This window comes from Pelecanus crispus, chromosome 4, assembly GCF_030463565.1.
Source record: "Pelecanus crispus isolate bPelCri1 chromosome 4, bPelCri1.pri, whole genome shotgun sequence".
Taxonomy (NCBI): domain Eukaryota; kingdom Metazoa; phylum Chordata; class Aves; order Pelecaniformes; family Pelecanidae; genus Pelecanus; species Pelecanus crispus.
The window spans coordinates 79,983,009-80,005,753 of NC_134646.1; the positions used below are offsets into that span (position 1 = coordinate 79,983,009).

Consider the following 22,745-nt stretch of genomic DNA (forward strand, 5'->3'; position numbering starts at 1 on the left):
ATTTTAACAGTGCTCTGAGCAATATACTTTAAAACTTGTGGGACCTTTGTATAGATCTTCTAGGGGGCTGCATGGGCTGGAAAGATCACCCACTTCTGATGTAAGTAGACTGACTTCTCTAAGGAACCTCTGGATCTGGAATTCTGTGCATAGGAGGGAGTGAGCTGGATGTAATTCAGATATCACCCTTTAACAAACACTCAAAGAACTGGTGTAAATGCATCCATGAAGTCTCTTTGCTCTTTTCTTAGTGGAGTCCAGCTTCTGGAACAGAAATAAATTGCAGAAAAGATTGCGTTAACGTAGGATGGAGAATACAGAATACAGGAATACAGAATTCCCATAAACTATCCAGACATACAGGAATTGTGGTTATGGGTGCTGAATCCATCTATGTTGAAACTTGCAATAGATTCCATTTTGCCAGGAGAATAATCAACAGAAATTCCATTCAGACATCCCAGTTTATTCATCTCTTGGCTTTTCTTGTTGATTTACCGTGGGGTGGGGGGCAGAAGGGGAGGGTAAATTTCTAGTGAAAGTGCCACAAAGCTCAAACTGTTTGTTTGGCACCCCTCTCCTGGTGGACAATAGCATATCACGTAAGCTATATACCTGTGATGACCTATGGCTTCATCTGAAAAATAACTGGGTTTTTTTTTCCACATGCTGTACCATCGTGTTAGAGATCTGTGGAAGTACTTAAGTGACGTTCCTCGCAATTTCAAAAGAAGACTCTATGAAAGACTTTCTTCATGGCTCACTGTAAACTTTTGAACTTAACTTCCTTTGCTGATCAGCCACAATAGAATTTTTTAGCCTTATAGGCATGGCATAAAGCCCTTGTTTTCCCTTATTTGAAAGGTGGTGGGGAAAATAATTTAAAATAAACATTAAACATTATTTCTTAATTGGGTCACTGTATTATGCATGATTTTTCATAGGCAATTTAAATAATTCTAGTGATGTAAATATATGTACTGTGCTACAGAGGATGTATGATTTAACTGTAATAATAAGATTTTTATTTGGGTTTTTTACTCTGAAGACAGCTAAGAAAAATCTCAGAGCTTCCCAAAACCACTCTTTCCAAAGAAACCACAATGTTACAGAGCCCTTTCATCATCCAGCATACGGTACTGCAGAACACAAAAATATACTGTACTACTTTAAATTAATTCATATTTGCAGGAGACACAGTCTGTGTGAGTATGTGCAATTATGAAATGTGACTTTTTTTTCCTCTTGACTTTTTTAGCTGCCTCACCCCTTTTATTTGAACACATACATATGGTGTGTGAGAGTGAGCAAGCTCTCTGTAAATGTTTGGAAGGAGCATCTGTCAGACAATAAAACTTACAAGAAAACATGCTTCTCATTTAAAGTGTATTCACTAGAACTATTTTAGTGTTGGAATCAGTTCATTTGTGTAGCTTGGAGGCATTAATAAGAGCAGAGAACTGTAAAGGCACCAGAAAACTCGAACTGTTACTAAGAATCCAAGGTATTTTTTTTACAGCATTTTGTCTATTCGGCATCACAGTCTTCTGATAGGAGCCTGAACCAGTTGACAGACAGGAAGCCTCTGATAGTCCATCCAAAAGGATTGCAAACAAGAAGATGGCATGCTTTTTGCAAACCTGGAAAGTCTAAAGATTACAATAATTGTTGGACCAAAGGGACCCTCTTCAGGCATAAATAGCAAGACTCCTACTGTCTTCTCTTGCAGACCAACTCAGCTGCCAGCAAAAGCAGGTGCTCTCCCCCTGCCAGTGCTCCAGAGGAAATATTTAGTGAGTATTCACAGCTCTTTTTACAAATTAATATATTATTAGCATTTTAGTTATATTTGTATAGTTTTCTTAAAGGATGAAAGCATTTAAAAATAAGTTTTTAAGGATGTTATTTTAAACAATTGCTGGAGTTCAACAGTCTGATGCAATTACCATATTAATTTAAAAACAAAATTTGCACAGCCTATGACAGCAACTTTTTAAAAATATTGTTTTTTAACAACTGTGTAACTTAAACAATCTGAAGCAATTACAATGTATTTTTTAATACACAAGTTATGACAGCAAAGTAATTTATATAAATATGAAATGTATTTGACTTTAAATGTTATGCCATAAAAAAGCCTTTGTAGAACACAAATTTAAAATAAATCATTTCTTTTGGCAAAGTAACCTTCAATTTAATCTTTAGAAGAATAAATATACCACTAATGTTTTCCACAGAAACAGTTGCTACTCTAATTAATTCAAGATGTGACTCTAATAAGATTTCAAAAGAAAATCAGAAACAGATTTTTCTCAGAGGTAGTACTATGGACAAGGTTAAGATATTTTTATTTTCATTAGAAACACTTGTCCCAGGTAGAGTTACAGATTTGTAGTATATAGCATGGAAATATCAAATCTGAAAGCATTAGAATAATGTTTTTAGAAGCATAACAATTTTTAGTGTTTCAGATGTATGCTTTCTTTTTGATTATAACTTACGGTACGTTACATTTTATTAGGTAACTGTTATTCAATTCTGAGTTTAGAGTGACTAATATGGCTAACATATTTTTTTCTTTTTGTGTGGAAGGGAATGGAAAACCTGATGTTTGTCTACTGTTCCTGTAAAGTTATCTGGACATTACTTGTAACAATACTAGGTTATGCCAGCAGCTTGCCTGTGGGTGATGACTCTATTTGCACAGCAGAGGAACTTGCTAAGTACAGCATAATCTTCACAGGGAAATGGAGTCAGACTGCTTTCCCTAAGCAGTATCCACTTTACAGGCCCCCAGCACAGTGGTCATCAATGCTAGGTAAGTGAAGTATGTACAGTTTTAAGAACAGGTAAATCTCTTAACCACTGTGATCTTTTTGCTTCTTAATAGTCAATTTTAAGATAACCAAAGAAAAAGGAAAAAATAGACAAAGTTATTAAGAATGAAATGCAGAAATGGAAGTATCCACAATGCTTTCAAAAATCTACAACTGTTTTCAATTGACTTCTGTTTTCAATTGGCTGCAGCTGAAATAAACACTGATAAGCCAAATGTTTTAGTGTTCACTCATTTTTATACAGATTTTTTTAAACCTCAGATATAAAACAGAGAAATTGAAGAAATAGGGACAATCTAAACCAGACTTTTATGTCATGCCATGTATTCACTCAAATAGGTGTTACTCATAGTTCTGACTACAGCATGTGGAAAAAAAATGAATATGCCAGCAATGGTGTACGTGATTTTGCTGAAAAGGGTGAAGCATGGGTATTAATGAAAGAAATAGAAGAAGCTGGAGAGAAAATTCAGAGTGTACATGGAATCTTCTCTGCTCCTGCCATTTCCAGTGGTACAGGACAAACCTCCACTGAATTAGAAGCTCATTCAAGACATCCCTTAGTAAGTAAATGCACATATTAATTTTAAAAGTTTATTTTATGTCACTAGCACACAAAATTAAATATTTGAGTTCTCACTTGTAGGAACAATATAATGCAAAGAGTTACTAAAAGCATGTCACATTGCAGGGAGCACCGTACAGGTTCTATAAAGTAGAAGAGCATAATGACATTTCTTTCAAAAAATTTAAGTTAACATTACTATGAGCAGGACTGGAGCATTTCAAAGTGATGCAATCCTGATGGATCATTTTGTTTCATTAGGTTTCATTTGTGGTACGAATTGTTCCAAGCCCCGACTGGTTTGTGGGTATTGACAGCCTAAATCTCTGTGAAGGAGACCACTGGATGGAAGAAGTATCAGTTGATCTATTTCCATATGATGCTGGAACTGATAGTGGTTTCACATTTTCCTCCCCAAACTTTGCCACCATTCCACAGGACACAGTTACAGAGGTAGGTGTATATACATCATTTAGCACTTCATACCTGTATGTTTTGAGTCCTCCCTTTAAAAGATAACTATCCTATGACTACATGATAGACTCTGGTGAAACTGATTTCACTATTTGAGACTGCTGATGCTCTCTATATATGGATTTATTACATAGCTAATAACCCTACTGGTTTTGTTTATTATCTGTATCTTTCAAGTTTATTAAGTAAATGCAGATGGTTCATGAAAATTTGGGTCTACATTTGAAGTATTTTCTGTAAAAGCTGACTATTTTTAGATTATTTTTAACAATTCTTAAAACACCAGGAAAATAAAAATATTCAAAAAAGTCATGGCACTACTAAATACGTATCTAAACACGTATCTAAACAGGAAAATCCTAAGTCATGAATACTGATGTGGGGAGCAGTTTTCAGTTAAAAGCATTGCTGAAACCTGAAACTTCTGCGTTTAAGGGAAAGGAGCTAAGGGAAAGCAGAGGAGAACTTCTCCATCATTACTGTGGTGACCCCACTTTCAATCTTTTGCTCACTCAATACTCTATATGCCTCATACTTTGCTTTTGTCATTTAAGGGTGCTGGGGGAACAGAGCATTTGATTCAAATGTTTTGAATACTATAAGCATTCAGTCAGTCCTTTCTTTACCGTCAGATTTTCCAGAGCCAAATGCTGTGCTAATGAGTAATGAGAAAAGGAACAGAGAAGCTGGAAAACAGTATGTTTGGCCTCCTGTATTTGTGTGACTGCTGCTATAGCATACCCAATATTATTTAATACTCTTGTATTGTCCCTTGTAGTAACACCCACTTCTTCCCATCAGACCGTTCCATACATTACTCTGTTTTCAGTACCTCCCACTGCAGTCCTTTATCCAAAGGTTGGCACAATTCATTGTGCCCCGTCTCAAAGCATTATGCATAAAAATTCTGGGATTACCAGCAGTAGTTGTGTGAACTGAGGTTCATAGAAGCTGGTTATATGGATTTTACTTGCCAAAAAGTATTAGCATGGTGTGTAAACATGATTTTACAGTTATTTTCTTACTAATATGATATAGTTTCTTTAAGGTTCCCCTTTTTATTTCACAGATCACTTGTTCCTCCCCAAGTCACCCAGCAAACTCATTTTATTACCCCAGACTCAAAATTTTGCCACCTATTGCTCAAGTAACAATGGTGAAATTAAAGAAAACACAGCTGGGTCTTCCTGCACCTTATCTTAATCTTCCAGCTAAAAGCAATGAAATAATAGACTCTGTCTCAGGTAAGTAATTAGTACTTTGATATGCTCAATTCTGTTATTTTCATTCATTCAGAAAATATGTGGAAATCTGCCAGGTGATGTAGACAAAATAGGTGATTAGGCAGAATATTCTCCTATCTGCATAGGAATAGTTTCCAGACTCACACATAGGAAATAAAACAAGCCAGTTGACATAAAAGAGAATCCCTGAAAGAATAAGGAAGGGATTTCATATCTGAGCTAAGGTTCAAAGGTTTGGGTTATATCCACAGTGAGGGTTACTCAAGCCTTAGCATCAGCATAGATCAGTGAATTTTATGAGAAATAAACATTTGACCAGAGTCAGAGTTCGCAAATGCTTTGCAACTTTGAAGTAAATACTCATCCTTAAGTTTTTACATGACAATGGAGCAGAAGAATGTTATTGTTTTCTCTTTCTGGGTCAGAGGTCTTGATAGTTATGTGCAATAAGAACTGATATAATTCAATTGATTTGGACATATTTGTGATAGGAAAATACAACCTGATAACAAAAATAATGTTCTCTCTCATTTTTCTTTTCTTAAAAATATTAGCTAATAACCTTGTGTAGGTAGGAAGACATACAATCTACTGACTCAAGTCAGTCTTAAGGGTAATTTTCAAATCTCCAAATTAACAAATACTATATTTGGGCTAAGGAAAAGACAGCAGTTGGACAGTGTCCACAGAGATTTTCTCTTTATACTTTTCTAGTGGATTTTTACAAAGTGTAAGAGGAAGAGTTAAGAATAAGATGACTGACATCCTAAATACTATATTAGAGACAGCAATAGGCTAAATCCCCAATGTATTCCTAGAATAGCTGCCATGTTCCAAGAAGAGCTTCTCCAGAATAAGTCTGATGATTGTACGCCTCTAGCTCTGTGCTAAAGTCGCCTTACAATCACTAAAATAAAGCTCATTCCCTACACAGTTAATAATGCATGACTTATACTTTAATAAATGCATTTCTCTATCAATTTATAGTGGTTCAATGTATTTCTATTAGTAAGCAAGACATATACAAAGTGCGTGCTACATGTTTCATTTTCAGTCATATGCCTTTCCCACAATATTTGAAAGGAAGATTTGGCCGTCTTTAGGATATAAATCTAAAACAATATATTTAAAGTATGGTACTTAAAAATAATTTTAAATCATACATCCCCACTGTATTGTATATTAACCAGTAAATCCATCTGTTCAAAACATAATCCAGAAGCAAAAGGACAGATTTAATTACCAAACTCTGTCCCTCATTCCCACTAGAAACATGGGAATAAGTGATCACAACAGAAATGGTGAGTTCCACTGTAATACCAGAAATGTATACCAGAGGTCACACATTAAGTACAGCATTTAAAGCTGGTTCTGTGCACACCTATTTTACCCACAAACACTGTAATACACAGTTTTGATGCAATTTCCTGTGACAAATGATATTTTTATTTAACCTGCTAAGGAATAATCACCTATATTTTTATGGGAGATATTTTCAATGGAAGTATACATTATGAAAAGTACTTTAGAGTTTCAGTCTTCTTTTCTTGCAGTAAATTAAAACTATATTGAAAACTCTTCTAGTATTAAAAAGCTTCTAGTGACAGAATATCTTTATTGGCAAAGGAAACTGTAGTGTACATACCAAAAAATAGCAAGATGATTTAATGATTAAAAAAAAAAGGGACTTTTCTTTATTTCTGAACTAGATTGGAACAAAAGTTAAATGGAATTCGATATGAACAACTATAGGAACAATACCTATCTGCTAAGAAATATAACTGTACCTAAATAAACCAGAGAAAAGCTTTAATCCTGGTGTTTTTAGTAAGCCATGCAAAGGCATATGAGTTATAAAATTGACAGTAAATGTTTTTTAATGCAATCTTTTGAATGCAATTATTTTAAGCATGGTTTTCTTTGATAGGAATTCTATATTTTCAATTCAATAAATAATATGCTGCACTACTGATATAGTAGCTCAGAGAGTCTCTAGACTGCAATAATATTATTAATAACAATAACAAGTGTTGATGAGCTTAGGATCTGAAAACAGACATTTTTATTTATGAGGCAACATATGGATTTTATTAGTATCACATGTATTTTTGTATAAGAAAGGACACTATTTGATCATCATTCCTTAATGCTTTGCCAACTATGTATTTGCCTTAAGCACAAATTTATGTAAAATTACCTTTTTTTTTTGGTGTATATTGCAGAAACACCACTGGACTGTGAGGTTTCACAATGGTCTTCCTGGGGTCTCTGCAGAGGTCTTTGCAGAAAAACAGGGACCAAGATCAGAACTCGTTTTGTACTTCTCCAGCCTGCCAATAATGGAATGCCTTGTCCAAATCTGGATGAAGAAACAGGATGTGAACCAGAGAATTGTGTCTGAAATAAAGAAAAGATCATAATTTAGATAATTTAAAAGTAGGATAAGTTTAAATCTAAGCTACATGTCAGTCAACGTTCCTTATAATTCGGGTATGCTGCACTATTTTGCTGAAAAGGTATATCAGACTGGTTTTGAAAGTTGTTGTTTAATGTCAAGATCTTGGGGGTTAAATTCCTAAGGTTTAGTATGACAACAGTACTTGATCATTTACAGACCAAAAAACCCCAAATAAATCCTTGCTATAAATATACTGTAAGTTCTTGGAGTACCCTCTAGTGGCAGAAAAGAAGACATTTGCAAAGGTTATACTTCACATGTAAAGTGAATATACTCACATGTAAAAGTCTTTTAATCACAAAATCTAAACTAATAACGTTCTTAAATACTGTAATTTGTTGGGCTACAGCTATTTATACCTAGAAATTAATTTTTTCTCTAAATTATGTTTTTATAATTTATTGGCATTTTTGTCGTCTTTCTAAACATGTTTAACATGCATTTCTTCAGAAACTACTTACACAAATCAGAGTGACCAGATGTTTGCAGTGTGGTTAAGACAATAATATAACTGAGTAGACTTGTCTTGAGGCTTATGAATACATGAAAATACCTTTCTTTTTCTTTTTTTCTCAAAAGTGAGAAGAATATCTGTCATGAGGACACTCAACCAACAAAATTACTAGAAAAAATCAGGAGCGTGGATACTAGCAGAAAACCTCTGAACTTAACTAAAAGTGTTAGCTGAGATTTAAAAGCTGACTGATTGTTGGTGTGCGTCCCTCATGAGACAACTATCTCAAAGTTAACACTGTTGACCATAACATAAATTATATCATTGTCTTTATATATGCAGTAAATGTGTCCATATTTCTTCAAATGCTTGCTGCTATTTGTGTCATTGTAACCTTTTTACAGAGAAAACTTACCATGTTTTAATATTATCTAAAATTGAGGTATACACAGATATAACAAAACACAAAATGTCAGGAACTGTTCCTGACTGCAAGTTTTAATGTTCAAATAACTGTTATAAAATGAATGTAACATATGGCTTATAAAGACTTGTGGCTACCAACTAGGGAAAGGATTTTGGAATAACACTGTTCAATAGAATATGTTTACAGTCAGCCCACAAAACTTTTACAGCACACTGCAGTTTTACAAATATACAGCACAGATATTGAACAGGAGACGTTGATTTGAGTAGGTTCTTATTGGAATATGCCAAATATCAGAAAATTTATTATGTACTTAAAGGAGAACACTGTATTCTCTGTAGGATTTGAAACATTGAAAATGTTGTCTATATTTTTTCCAGGAGATAAGTCTTGCAAAGACCAAATAAATTTGAAATTTTATCAGGCTGGACTAAGTTGGTCCTGCAAATGCTGATAAATGCACAGCTGTTAGAGTTAAGTATAGGAATTTCTACATCTTGCATTCTTCAGATTCCCACTGTTGCCTGTTTTTTAAAATTGCTTCACTTACTCTTTTTATCATAGCTTTTTTTTTCCCCCCAGGTTCCCCTGTCTCCATTCTATAATGGAAATAGTGTTATTACACTATCATTTTCATATTTTGTGTTTAGTTAATTTCTCTGCCTTTTCAATTTTTTTCTTTCTTCTTTTTTTATTAATTTTTACTCATTCTATGTTTTCTGTTAAACATTTACTGTATAGTTACACACTTATCACTGTCTTAGAAAACTAAACTTATATTGAAGTACATATTTAAATATTCTCTGAGGACAGGAGCAAATTTCAAATTGATTGATCAACTGGTGATAGACTAAACTCAATAAAGGTCTTGGGCAGAAATCAGAGGCAATTCAAAATTATGACTTAGGTAGAACAAACCCACAAACCACACAGTATCCTTGGAGGAATGTTCCTGGAAGTTGTCTAAACAGTGGAGTTTTTCTTCTTTATATGTCCAGAACAACTGAAGGGCTAGGTCTAGTAGAAGAGTATCTGCATCTGTAATTGTATACATGACCCAAATCCAGGAGTTCAGTCCTACATGATATGATTTGATAGTGGAGTAGTGCCAGTGTTTACTCAGACTCCTGAAGCCAAAAGTTTCCCAAAGGACAATGAAGGAGAAAGGATGAGAGGGGGAGGTGGAATAGAAAGGGAAGTGAATATGTAAAAGGCCAACGCATTTCAGGAAACTCCAGTTATTGATAAATAATTTTTCTATTTTAGAGTGTTTGCACACAGGAATATTCACTGCGGGTTCCTTCAAGCAGAAGTTTCCTATCCTGTCAGTTACCTGGATATGGGTTTTTCTGTAAGCAGTGACTTCTTATGATTCTATGATTCAGGAGACCTTGGTAAATATGGCATCCTTTAAGGATGCCCTTGTGGCAGTATAACGTTTGGCCATAAATATAGTTCCAGGTATTCACTTTGCAAACACCAGGGATGGAGACATTGCTTGGCAAGACTGTGGATACAGTGAGTTGAATGAAGCACATTCTAATGATGGAGCACATTTCTCATAACATATCTTTATTAAACTGATTCGTGAGGTATGTGATCCCCGTGTGGGTATGGCTAGGCCTTTGTAGCTTTTACTTTCAGCACAGTCTTGGATTTGTCTTAAAAACTTTTGGGACAAGAAAGAAACACAGAGATGCTCTTCCTTCCTTTTCCCTTATATCCAATGTTACAGATGGCTGGCAGCCAAGATGCTGTGGTCCTAAATACATAAGATTTAGGGAAGGAAATAGGTAAATTAATTTCTGGGTTAAACTAATCTCAGAAAACACTTTGGGAGGAAACTTGAAATGAATTTGTTAAGAAATTCTTTTAGCAAGAATGTTTTGTAGGAAGAATCAGCTTTGATGCCTTGGCAGATATTCTTGCAGAATGGAAGACACAGTTAAAGTTAAGTGTAGCAGCAAAAAAAGTCACCATAGACTTGAACTGTGGTCCTACAAAAACCACGAGTGCCAAATTCAATTTCTATAGTGAAAAACAGTACCTCATTACTGAGAACAGCTTGTCCAGTACCTTAAGGAATTTAAGGAGTTAGCTGTGAATACACAAAAGCTCTTCCCTTTATCTCCTAGTAGGTAGGAATGCCAGCTGAAGCTGTGTATATATTTATGCTTTTCTATGGGTTTTGGCTTCTCTTCAGACATCTAATACAGCACCTTGGTAGTTAGTGACTAGGAAAAAAACAGGGTACTTTTGTAGATAAGTCAGGATACAAGAAGGACTGATATGATCCATGAACTGAACTGAACTGAAAAGCTCTCCCTGATACCATAGCATCAGTGCTGGTTGTGTGAGTCGTAGGTGGACTAAAGGAGAAGGCAGATGTTTCATTCTATCAAATACTCTAAAATGACTGGGATGGATGCCCAGGGTGTGTGTGTGAAAAAACTTACTAACTGGAGTTTGAAGTCCTGTTCTGTTTTGCTGTGTCAATATGCCTTCCCACAACCAAGGAGAACCTGTATTGGAGGGCCAGCTCTATACTATGTAAGTGTACTGTATAAGTGGGCCAACTCTAACTGACCAAGTCTCATCCACCGAGCGTGCTATGAAATGTTGCAGGCAATTGTCAAAATGGCACTGGGTCTGCTGTTAAAGATCATTTTGGAGAGGGACAGTCTTGGATTCACTGAAAAATAGCTCTAATATTCTAGCCACACTGCCTAAGCTAAGCATGGTCATGGAAACTAACGTGTGCCTAACTTGTAGAATGGGAGGGAAAGCATATGCCAGCCTTTCAGATCACTGAATGAGCACTGTCCCCATCAGGACATAACTGGAGTGCGAGCAAAAGATCTGGGAGTACTTGATGGTATTGAAGGCAAAAAAGTCCATTTCATGATAGTCCCAGGTAATTGAATTACATTGGGAATATCTGTTATTAAAGATCTAACATAATAAAGTAACTCAAGACTATTCCATGACAATATTTAAGGTGCTCAGAAAATGAATCTTACACTTCATACAGCAATGCTGAAGTCAGCTGAATCCTGTTTCATGGGAGGTGGTATGCAGAAGTTGTGTCTATGGTAATTTACAGGTATTGTGAATACCTGAGACAAAAAAACTCTGAATATGCTTCATGACAACATGAACACCTGAAGGCTGACTTACTTGTGTGGGTTTGAAGTCCATCAGCCCTACTATGTTAGCATTTGCTAGCCAAAAGTACAGAAATAATGTGTCTGTCCCAACTGGTCTGGGCAGAGTGAAGGATGAAGTGGCATCCCCCTGTACATCTTGTGTTCTACCATTGGAACATGGAATTTTGGAAATCCTAAGTAGTCAATGAAAAGCTAAAAGGATGAATGCTTAAGTAGCTCAGAATCTGCAGAGAAATGTATACTTCTTGCAGGTATATTATGGCATGAGAATTTATGCAGGTGAACGTCAGTCAAGGTCTCCCTGTGGTGGAGGCGTAAAAGTCCAATTATATGATGAGATTCTGTATAAACTAAAATTATTTCTGATGGATAAATGCTAAAGTAGTAACAGAGTCCTAATATCACCCTTGAGACTCCCAGGGATTCAATGGCCATGAGATGCAATTTGTATCCCTCTATCCTTAACCATATGGAGCCAAAGAAAAAGAAGTAATGTCTAAGGAATCAAGGCTCCTCATCTTTGGCAATCTCTTTATCAGTATAGGTATGTTGTATTTTGCTGGAGGTGAACTAACATTTGTGCTAGAACTTCTGTGAAGATACTTCACGCTGCAGTATGGACTGAACTTATGATGGTTTCAAGCCTGTGTCAAAGACATTTTTTATTGAGACAACTTTATAGATAGCAGGTGCAGTGAAGGGCGGTAAACCAGCAGATGTGAAATAATCCAGTAAGAGTTACCTTCCTGAAATTTTAGTTTTTTAGGTTGCAGAAACTGCAGATGAGTTGCTGTCCATCCTTCTTCCTTGATACTAGGAAAATACATGTTCTTGTGTTATGATGGAGCCAATTCTACAGCTAGCAGTCCTAGCAGAATGCATCTCCTGCTAAAGCAGATTCTCAGAAGGGCTGCTCAGAAATGGATGGGAAGACCAATATAGCTTTATTTACTAATAAACAGGTGTCACCAAATAACAGGAAATGCAAATGGGACATTCTGTGAGGAAATTGAAAGAAGAATTCAGAGGAGGTGTTGAACAATAAGGGAAAAGGGCTAGTCATGATCCTTCGGTGTGTGCAGAGTGTTGAGGATGCAACTTACGCAGCTGAGCTTGTGACAGCTATATAAAAAAAAAAAAAAAAACCAACTGCCACTTTTTCAAGCAAAATAAGTGCTGATAAAATTCAAGCAAGAGGATGGTGGTTTCCCTGTCTACAGCACTATGTACCAGCTATATGGTGCGTGTGTGTATTGTAGAGGTAGCTTACATCCCATACCCTGAAGTTAAGATGACAGAACTCTGAAATGAACTGAGGTGTTCATCAAAGACACATTCAAGGACATGAGTGAACAATTTCATCTGCAGATGCCAGATGCTGCTGAGGAACATGGAAGGGTTGGAGAGAGTCAGTCATCAAACTACCGAGTCTTACAACAGGAGTGTAGCGAGCTTCTGAAGGGGAAAATGAGCTCAAAGTTGGTTCCTCCCTACTGGAAATGATTCCATAGTTGGGTCCTCCCTGCTGGAAAATGACCACGTATGCTCTTACATTGTGTCCAACCTTTCAGACACAGTGATCTCAGTTTATAGGACAAGGAACGTTTTAGTGGTAACTGAGTTCATCATCAGGCATGCAGATTGTTTGGTCTATATTAGTACAAGTGGTAATAAAGACACCCTCTATCATAATTTAATTTACACTATAACTTTCTTTAGAGAATTTATTAGGCAGTATCTCAGAGAAAAACATTCTGATGTAAAAAAATCTTATTCAGAAAGTGTTAATTTTATTATTTTTTTCCTGCTGTATCATATTCATTAGTGTTTCAGAGTCTTTTATTGTTCAAGTTCTTTTGACTTTCTTCTTCATATTTCTTTCATCCCTTTTATGTAGTCCCTATGGGTTTTGTACAGGTGTATACATACGTCCAATTAGGTTGGAAATTACAAAATTTCTTAATAAAAAGGGGGTGAAGTTCTGGAATAATCACCCAGAATAAATATGAAGTATAAGTTAACAAGTTGAAAACTGAGCAGTTTATGGAAAGAGACAGCCAGTGTGGTTGCTTACAGTAATCTAGGAAACAGATCTCAAGTACCTGAGAGGTCCTTTCCAGTTTAATGATCTTCTATGTGTATAAAATAAAATTTTAATCTAGATGCTGGGAAAGAAGAAAGACTTTACAAGTTATCTTTTTTATGTTATCTCATTCTGCAGAACATACTGTAGTTATTTATAAATGTGTCACCACCAGCTGCCTTTTCTCACAGTTTCTTTTCTCCCTCAAAAATACACTGATAAGCAGCAAACAAGGAACGACCACAGAACTACATATATTTGTAAATAGTTATCTTCAAAAGCAGTACAACTGGGATACTTTAAAACCATGAAAAGCCAATTAATAGGATTTCTTATGAACTTTTGGATTTCTTTTTCACTTGCTTTATATTTTCACAGTGGAGAAAGAGAAGAGAAATGTATAATCGAAGACGTTCCCAGTGACACGTTGGTAATGGGTAGGTACCTGTCAATGCTATATGATGATCTAACCTATGCAACAATAAAGATAGCTTGTAATGTAATGGGAAAATCTGTGATTGATAAATATTGTAAAACCATGGTGATAAGAAAGAGGGCACACTGAAAATAACTCCCTGCAGCAGGGGCTAGTCATAATGTCCTCAGACATTGTGTGTTTCTGTCACACAAAGAAATGCAGGCTTCCAGAGTGCTTAACTGACTAGTCAAACAAAAAGACTGTCTTCTAATTCTACAGCAGTGGAATTGATGCTTCAATGTGTGCTTCTATACTTTCGGACTGATTTACTCATTCATATCAGAATTTCTGTAACATGGCTTGCCCCATATGAATGGGAGAGTTACTTTTTTGGTTAACACTGGTCTGGAGAGAAGCAAATCAAGATGTACTAATGTTCCATTTCACCTGGGATATCACAAGTGCATTAAATTTGTCTACAAGATTGTAAACATAAGATTGAAAGGGGGCAGTAAAGAATAATACATAATAATCTTTTTTATTAAAAAAGTGATAAATATGAAAGACAATCCTAGAAATGTATTTTGAATACAGCCTACTTATGCTTTTGGAGGTCTCAGCATGCCTTCTGTATGCTAATCTTGCCAGAGCATTAAGAATAATCAGAAAGAAATACTTGTTAATCAACCATTTTTGTAGTATTCTAGAACATTTTCTAGTGTAGCAAAAATTTATTGCATGTCACACTATTATAAAGTGCCCCCTGAGCAATAATTCATAAGCACATGAAATACATATATTTTTTATTGTTAATCATCTATCTTTATATTTTTGCTGAAAAAGCAATAAAGATGTTTAATATTAAGCTATGTTTTATTTAACAGATCTTTTTTCTATATTTTTATTCAGGGAATTACAAAGTACAACGCTGGGATATACATAAACAAGACTTTCTTGAATCTGCTCCTGGTTTGGGAATGTTTGTGACTGTCACAAGTCCTTCTGCTGAGGCAAATATGCTTTAGAAATGTGGGATTTATGAGTTGACATTTGGCACTGAGAGGGAGCACTGTCTAAAAATAATAGGCACTTTTGGGGAAAAAGTAAATCTACAGTCTATCAGTTAGTTCAGTATTTTGATGCTGAAAGGTATAAGCACCTTGTGATTTCTATCAAAGTAAATAGAAATGACAAAGTTTGATAATGATGTATGTGGACAATTTCTGCATTACTACTGGTTTTGGGAAACTATCATTAAGAATAATAAGTGACAAGTGAGAAAAAAAGTTACATTAAAAAAAAATGAAAATTCACTACTGAAGTAAAATGATACAGAATGTACTTGAGTGGCAGAAAGGAAGGCTGATGATAAACTAAGTTGCAAAAGTCAAGTTTACCATGAGGCTGCATATAGCCATCATGCATAGCAACTGCCTATGTTGCCATGAGGTCCTGAGATTTGTCAGCAATGGACAATTTTCTTCTGTGCCTAGACAAAGTCTTAGTTTTCAAACTTTATATGCTTTAGAGAACATTGGGTTTTGTACATCGCAGAAATCTGTAACATTTCAGTGTTCACTGTGAGCTAAAATTGTTTACTTTTCTCTAAATCTGTTCTGAAATTCAGATAAATTTAATGATGTCAGGAGGTTAACTGATTACTTTTTACATCCAATTCACAGTACTGTTTTTTGATTGTTTTATGGATATTTATAATGTACATACCCAACATATATAATATCTAAATTACAGATACTACTGTCAAAACTCTATGGGCCACAAGGAACATTTTCTTTTACATCCTATCTGTCTGGGGAGCATGTTATCTGTTTACAGTCTAACTCCACAAGATTTGTGGCTTTTGCAGGAAGTAAACTGGTAGGTGTATTTCTTAAATATCCTTTGTTGTAATAGTATCAATTGTTTACAAACTGCAGAGATTACAACCCAGATTAGAAGTTGGTCTAAACTTCTAGCAGATAATTCAACATTTCCTAGTGATTAAAGATGAAAAACCTAGAATTATGAAGATGAAGAGAGAAAAAGACTCTGTTCTGATATTTAAGAAGTTAAGGTTAAAGAGGCAAGACTAAAAACTATAGAGTGATTTAATGTTTCTACAGTGCTTTGAATGTGAAAGATTCTGATCAATAAGAACAACTATTTGGTTCAAAGAGATAGGTATGTATGATTGGCTAACATAAACACTTATCATAAAGATATTCCATGTCTTCACTAACTTAGATTGAATTCCTAAAGAAAATTTAACATTTTAATTTTTGAAAGAAATTCAAATTAAGAATATATTAGCATAGTTGACATTGTCTACTACCAACAAAGTTAGTCTTAATGCAGATTTTGGAAAAAAAAAAAAAAACAACACTCCAAAAGAAGCCAGCAGAGGTGATATCATGGCTCTAATCTATTTCAAACAATAAACACTGTTTTGAAAATTTTACCTACATGCCTCTTCTCAAAAGATAGCTGAACAGGTAAGAATTACTCTCTAGAGGTGCATTTTTTATTTTTTTTCCCCAGTTACCTGCAAAAGAGTTAGATAATCAGCTAGATATAAACATCTCATAAATGCGTTAAGTGAGGTAGGCCAAATTGCATCCTAGATGTATGCTTTGGGAACATGTAGATGACACAGAACAGAGAAGAGTTAACAGTACCAAACTGGGACTATTACACTGGAATAAGTATGGACTTCTTATGGACTGATTTATGGGAATGAGTGGAAATTTGATCATACATGTTACAAAAGCACTTAGGTTCTAATAACAAAAAAAATTTGTGGAGCTCATCAACTAGAGAGGGTAAGGGGGATGAAGCATTGGTTGGTCATAGTTAACTGGCCATAGTTAACTACACACCATGAATGTGATTCTGATGATACAACAAGAGATTTTTATCTGGCATAGATGGAGCTGTATTAATATCATTTTACATGATGGATGCACCATGTACAGTTCTGGTCATCCTATTTAAAAGAAGTGAACAGGTGCAGGGAAGGAGAACATTAATAGCACAAATATTAAACAGGGTGGTTTGTTTGCCTTAAGAACACAGAATTAAAACAGGAGAATATTGCTCTTTATATCTGCAGGAATAAAGATCACAAAAGGAAAAACATTCTTTAGCTAACTTAAATCTTTACGTGGTCTTCTACAAGAACCAGATGCTGTGGTAGTTATCTGAACTGCTTCAAACCAAAGTTAAATAAATTAATGGACAAAGGCTACCATAAGGTTGTGAGATGGATTTCTGGATATTCAGTTAGCTAACTCTAAGAGAGCTGAAGGAAGACGTGCTCTTTATTTGTGGTTGATGTCTGAGTAGACCAAACTTCTATCGGGGTAATACCAAGCTCTAGGATTTCCACAGCTTATCTGTTTGGTTAAAATTTTTTATTTTCTCTTAGGTACAAATTGGCTTCTAGGAGAACTTTATCCTATTATTTTTAGTAAAATTTTTCATTCATGCCAAAATAAGTTGCATAGTATTTCAATTTCCATTCTTCTCTTTTCTTTCTATGGGTCTATTGCTTGGCAGGTTTGGGGCATTTTTGCTGTTGATCGTACAATAGCTTATAGGATATTGGGAGGTATTTCATACCAGATAAACCATGTGTGGAGAAAGAAAAAAGATACCTTATGGATGGTTCTGCTTTAATACCTATGATAAACTGCAAATAATGAGTCAGCTGGTCTCCTTCCAATCTTATATTCCTAACCGTTAGTGGAGGAAATCTAGAAGTGCATCTATAAAAAGCTTTCTGCAGTACTACTGTAGAATATAAGTTCTGCAATATTAGGATGGAATGTGAAATACAAGGAGCAGTCCTAATGGTGCTTATTTCTTTAACTAGTTTGGACAAAGAACAGAAAACATTTTCACGGTGGTTGAATCAATACTAGTATAAAATAATGCCCTAACATTAGTGAAGATTTTAAATGTGTAGAATGAATAATAAAAAAAAAAAAAAGAAACACTTTCAGTATCCCACCTGATTCTAATTTTAGGAAGGATTTCTATAAGCAATTAAAATTATTTTCTGTAATGAGCTTAAAGGGAATTTATCTGTTGTTTCTTTTTTTCTAAGTAATTTTGACAACACAGAAGACACAGTAATGAGAATATTTTTTCTGTTCACAGCGTATCCATTTGGACATTAGAGTTGGAGAACATTTTTTGGATGAATCTGTTGTTCAAGCCAAAGACAAAGTGAATGAAGTTAACTTTAGACTAGAACATCTGACTGAGCAAATTCAGCACATATCCAAAGAACAAAACTATGAAAGAGTATGTATGTTCCCTAATGGAAATATTAAAAATATTGTACATAGGCTTATTGATTTATAAAGTATTATGAGGTTTACTATTTAATTGCTGTGTTATTTTTAACTAGCTCATAAAAATCTGTTGATATTTAACCAAAATAGCCTACGTTATCTTGCAAAATATTTTTAAGCTGTAACATAAAAACTAATTAAGCACTGTGAACTCATGCTTATAGCAACAGGTGTTATGTTAAAGAAGGAATTTCCAAATATAGTTTTCTTGGTCAGAGTCAGTAACAGCAGCTCAGCAGGTGGCAGGTACCTTTGCTGGTGATGTTGCCAGCTGTTGTTTCCATGCTGGTCTGTGTGCATAAAATTTATTGGAGTGGGTAAGGAAGTGACTGAGTGTATATTTATATATCTCCATGCAGGTAGAAATAAAGCCCTCCTTCAAACAAGTGTACACCCGTTGTCTTCACTTTTCAATATGTATGCAGGCAGTCGGACTGTGTTTGAAATATATCAACTAGTTACCTAAAAAAAAGAAATTTGGCTGCAAAAAGGTTCTTGATTGCAATATGGAAGTGACTGTAAACCTAAAAAGGCTTAAGTCTATACTAATGGAACATATTTAGCACAATATACCTTTTGTGAACATGGGAAAGCTCTGTTTGCCTTTCTTCTTCAGGATACAGTGTGTCTGCTCCTCAGTTTTGATTTGTGAAGATATTCACCTTACGGATAAGAACAAACTTTCATTTTTATCAACCCAGATGGCAGCTTGAAACATACAGATGCCCAAAGATAATAATTATGCTTTTCCTTTTTTCTTCAGGAGCGTGAAGAAAAATTTCGGAAGACAAGTGAAGAAACAAACAGCAATATTTTGTGGTGGGCTATTGTACAAACACTAATCCTCATCTCTATTGGAATGTGGCAAATCAAATCTCTCAGAGATTTCTTTATATCTAAGAAGCTTGTTTAAGTCTTATAAAGTAAATGCATAGATTTGAAAATTGCACACTATATAACACCTAACATCTAAAGAAACCCTGTATCTATGAGAAAATTGGTTATACATAACTCTTAAGCTTCTCTCATCTTCTACTCTGGTTCTTACCCTAACTCTGGTTTCTCCATCCATATTGCAGCCTCTGGCATCCCTTTACATTTTACTCGTTGAATCCCATCTTTTATCTGTTTCGTTTCCTCTGCAGATGTAAAGCTAAATCTAGAAGAAGGGCTCAATGACTAAGGCAACATTTCAGTTCAACTCAGGATTGTTACATGTAAAATAGAAATCTAAAAAAAGTTTTCTAAGCTTTTGAAGTTTTCTACTATTGTGGTTTAACCCTAGTTGGCTCACTCACTCGCCCTGCCCCCCCGGGGCGGGGGAGAGAATCAGAAGGGTAAAAGTGAGAAAACTCATGGGTTGAGATAAAAACAGTTTAATAATTAAATAATAATAACGATAACAACAACAATAAATTTTAAGACAAAGAGGAAAAAACAACAGAGGAGAGAAAAATAAAATCCAAGGAAGACAAGTAATGCAAATTAAAACAATTGCTCACCACCGACTGACTGATGCCCAGCCGGTCCCCAAGCAGCGGCCCCCCTACCAACCTCCCCCCTAGTTTTATTGCTGAGCATGATGTCATATGGTGTGGAATATCCCTTGGGTCAGTTGGGGTCAGCTGTCCCAGCCGTGTCCCCTCCCAGCTTCTTGTGCACCCCCAGCCTGCTCGCTGGTGGGGTGGGGTGAGAGGCAGAAAAGGCCTTGACTCTGTGTCAGCACTGCTCAGCAGGAACTAAAACATCCCTGTGTTGCCAACACTGTCTTCAGGCCAAATCCAAAACATAGCCCCATACTAGCTACTATGAAGAAATTTAACTCTATCCCAGCCAAAACCAGTACATCTACTTGCTTAGTAACCTTATTCTGTACTAGCATGAGCAGTTCAGCATTTCAGACTGGCTAGGATTCAGATAGTAGGCAGAGAAACAGCTATATCCCCTGTGGTGCTTAATTTGGTGAGAGTGTCTCGAACTCAACTTATGTATGTGTAACACCTAGCTTTTCCTCAAATATAATTGTGACTGTTTTCTTTTAAAATATTCAAAGTTTTAAGTGACAGTGGAGCCCACACATAATATTATGATCAGCGGTTGCAGCAATTACCATGGAAGAGAGAAACCCAGACAAACAATTTTGAATTTTACTTACTTTTTGTTCCCAGATAAGCCCTAAACATTAGGCTATAGCGTTGAGATCAGACATTTCCCACAGTTGTTTATGTAAATTTTAGTGTTGATGAAGTATGCCAAAGTAAACCAAATCACAGGTTTCTTGGTAAACACTGAATTTGTGCCTCTGTATTTTATTTTAAGTTATTCCTACACTAAATTCTTCAGTCTGTTTCTGTGTTGGAGAATTATTTTTATTTTAATTATCCAGCAACTGTAACATGACTGTCTAAGGAACTTACCAGTTTTTGACTTAATTGTGTATTTCCATTTCACTTATTGCAGCTTGGTTGAATATATCTTTATGCCTTAATTTAGCTAGTTTATATACAACTAGCAGAGTAACTACAGCGTCATACAGCTACAGCAATTACAAGTCAAAATCTGTGGTTAAAAATTCAGATAATTAGCTTGACAAAGCAGCAGTAGTGTAAGAAGGAGTTGGAGGTGGTTATACCATGACCCATCTCAGCACTAGGTTAACATGTATAAATATGAAACTTGAAAAATTTCTGGAGAGCACTGTGATAGCAGAATATTGTGGTTTGGCTTCCTACTTGTCTTTCTAGATCTTTCACTAGTCTAAAAGGTAGTGAAAGCTGAAATATCTATAGACCAATTATTCTTTTAAAGGCACTGCTTGTTTTCTTTTTTCTACCTTCCCAACTTTTGTTTTCATTAGCAAGGAAATGACATTGCCCTTTAAGTTCACTTACTTTTACAGTATGGGAATGAAAATACAGCTGTGAGTATGGAGAATCCATAAAGTCGATACAAAGTAGAGACAAAAAACAGTGCTCTACAGACTAAATGAATCAAACCAAAATGTCATAAAGCTACTCACTGACGTGTGGCCTATATTTAAAAATGCTTAGACTTTAGAGTTGTCACTTGAAATGCCCAGTAAATAAGTGTTATTAAGTTCACTTTTATAAAGGACTCACAACATGTCTTGTAATAGCATCTTTGGTGGTGGGAAAGAAGGAAAGATGTGTTACAACCGTATGGTATATGAAGTCCAAGAAGAAAGTTTAATAAAGGATTGCTACAAGGTTGTGGTTCAGACTTTAGCTGATATTTAGTATAAGGCTCCTAACTACATCCCAATGACAAACTTTACTCATCTCGCTTACAATACACTTAAGCTTTTAATCCAAAAGGACAGGCACCATGTCAGAATTTATAAATGATAAATTTTAAAATTTATAACAATTATGTTCCTCTGTATTAATTAGGTCTATACTCAAACCAGCACTGAGACTTGAAGCCTTCACTATAACTTGAGAGTGCTTCATTCTTTACCTGTAATAATAATAATAATCATCATCATCATCATCTTTGCTTTGATGAAATGTTTTCAGTCTCATTCAAGATTTTTAATTAAGTCTATAATGCAGAAACTGAATCATAGCTCTGTTGGGAAGCATTTTGGGGGCAGTAGTCTTTATGAAGTTAAAAGCCAGAGGTTCCTCCTATGCAGTCAGTGCCTCTGTCATACACAGAGCTACAGCCTGCGCCGCAAGTAGGTCTGTAAGGGAATTTTCCCCTAAAATTTTCATCAAGAGAAATTAGCATGCCCTGTGTTTTTTTAAATCTAAAAAATGGAAATCAAAACTCCCTGTTTTGCACTTTTTTCCCCACCAAAAGAAGCAAACCTGTGACAGTGCATTAGCAACCTTCCCGGATTCCTGCATTTAAGAGTGAAAAGCCACTACCATCGTCCACACACCTGCTGTCCTGCTGGCAGCCCCCGCTGCATGGCCGCCTGAGTGAGGAGGACAGGGCTCCTGGCGGAGCACCTACCCCGAGCCCCGGCGGGCTTCAGTTGCCCATGTGTGGGGAAGGGAGGGGGAAATCTCTCACAGGGGATCCCCGGAGTGGGCACCCTCTCCAGCGTGGTAGTGAGAGGCCAGAAAAAAACCCTTTTTTGGGGGACGTGAGGGTCAAACTCTGCCGCCCTCGGGACCCCGCGTGGGGGGGCGCTGCTGCCCCCCACCTCAGGGCCCCGGCTGCCTCAGGCGGGAGGAAGATGGCGGAGGGAGGCCTGTAGGCCTCACCCCGGGGTGGCAAGGAAGGCTGGCATCTGCC

At 35.9% G+C, this 22,745-nt stretch overlaps 2 protein-coding genes across 2 annotated transcripts; both read left to right on the plus strand.

Moving 5' to 3' along the window:
• Positions 1 to 1,625: 1,625 nt before the first annotated feature.
• SPON2 (spondin 2) lies at positions 1,626 to 7,521 on the plus strand. The gene is made up of 6 exons (XM_009491504.2): positions 1,626 to 1,793; positions 2,593 to 2,818; positions 3,177 to 3,400; positions 3,664 to 3,855; positions 4,946 to 5,120; positions 7,343 to 7,521. The coding sequence occupies exons 1-6, from the start codon at positions 1,626 to 1,628 to the stop codon at positions 7,519 to 7,521; spliced, it is 1,164 nt and encodes a 387-aa protein (XP_009489779.2).
• A 6,307-nt stretch (positions 7,522 to 13,828) lies between these two features.
• LOC104037521 (transmembrane emp24 domain-containing protein 11) lies at positions 13,829 to 19,395 on the plus strand. The gene is given in 6 exon segments (XM_009491505.2): positions 13,829 to 13,952; positions 13,955 to 14,146; positions 15,037 to 15,137; positions 15,880 to 16,005; positions 18,286 to 18,432; positions 19,246 to 19,395. Coding segments are annotated over 6 exon segments (840 nt in total).
• Positions 19,396 to 22,745: the final 3,350 nt, after the last annotated feature.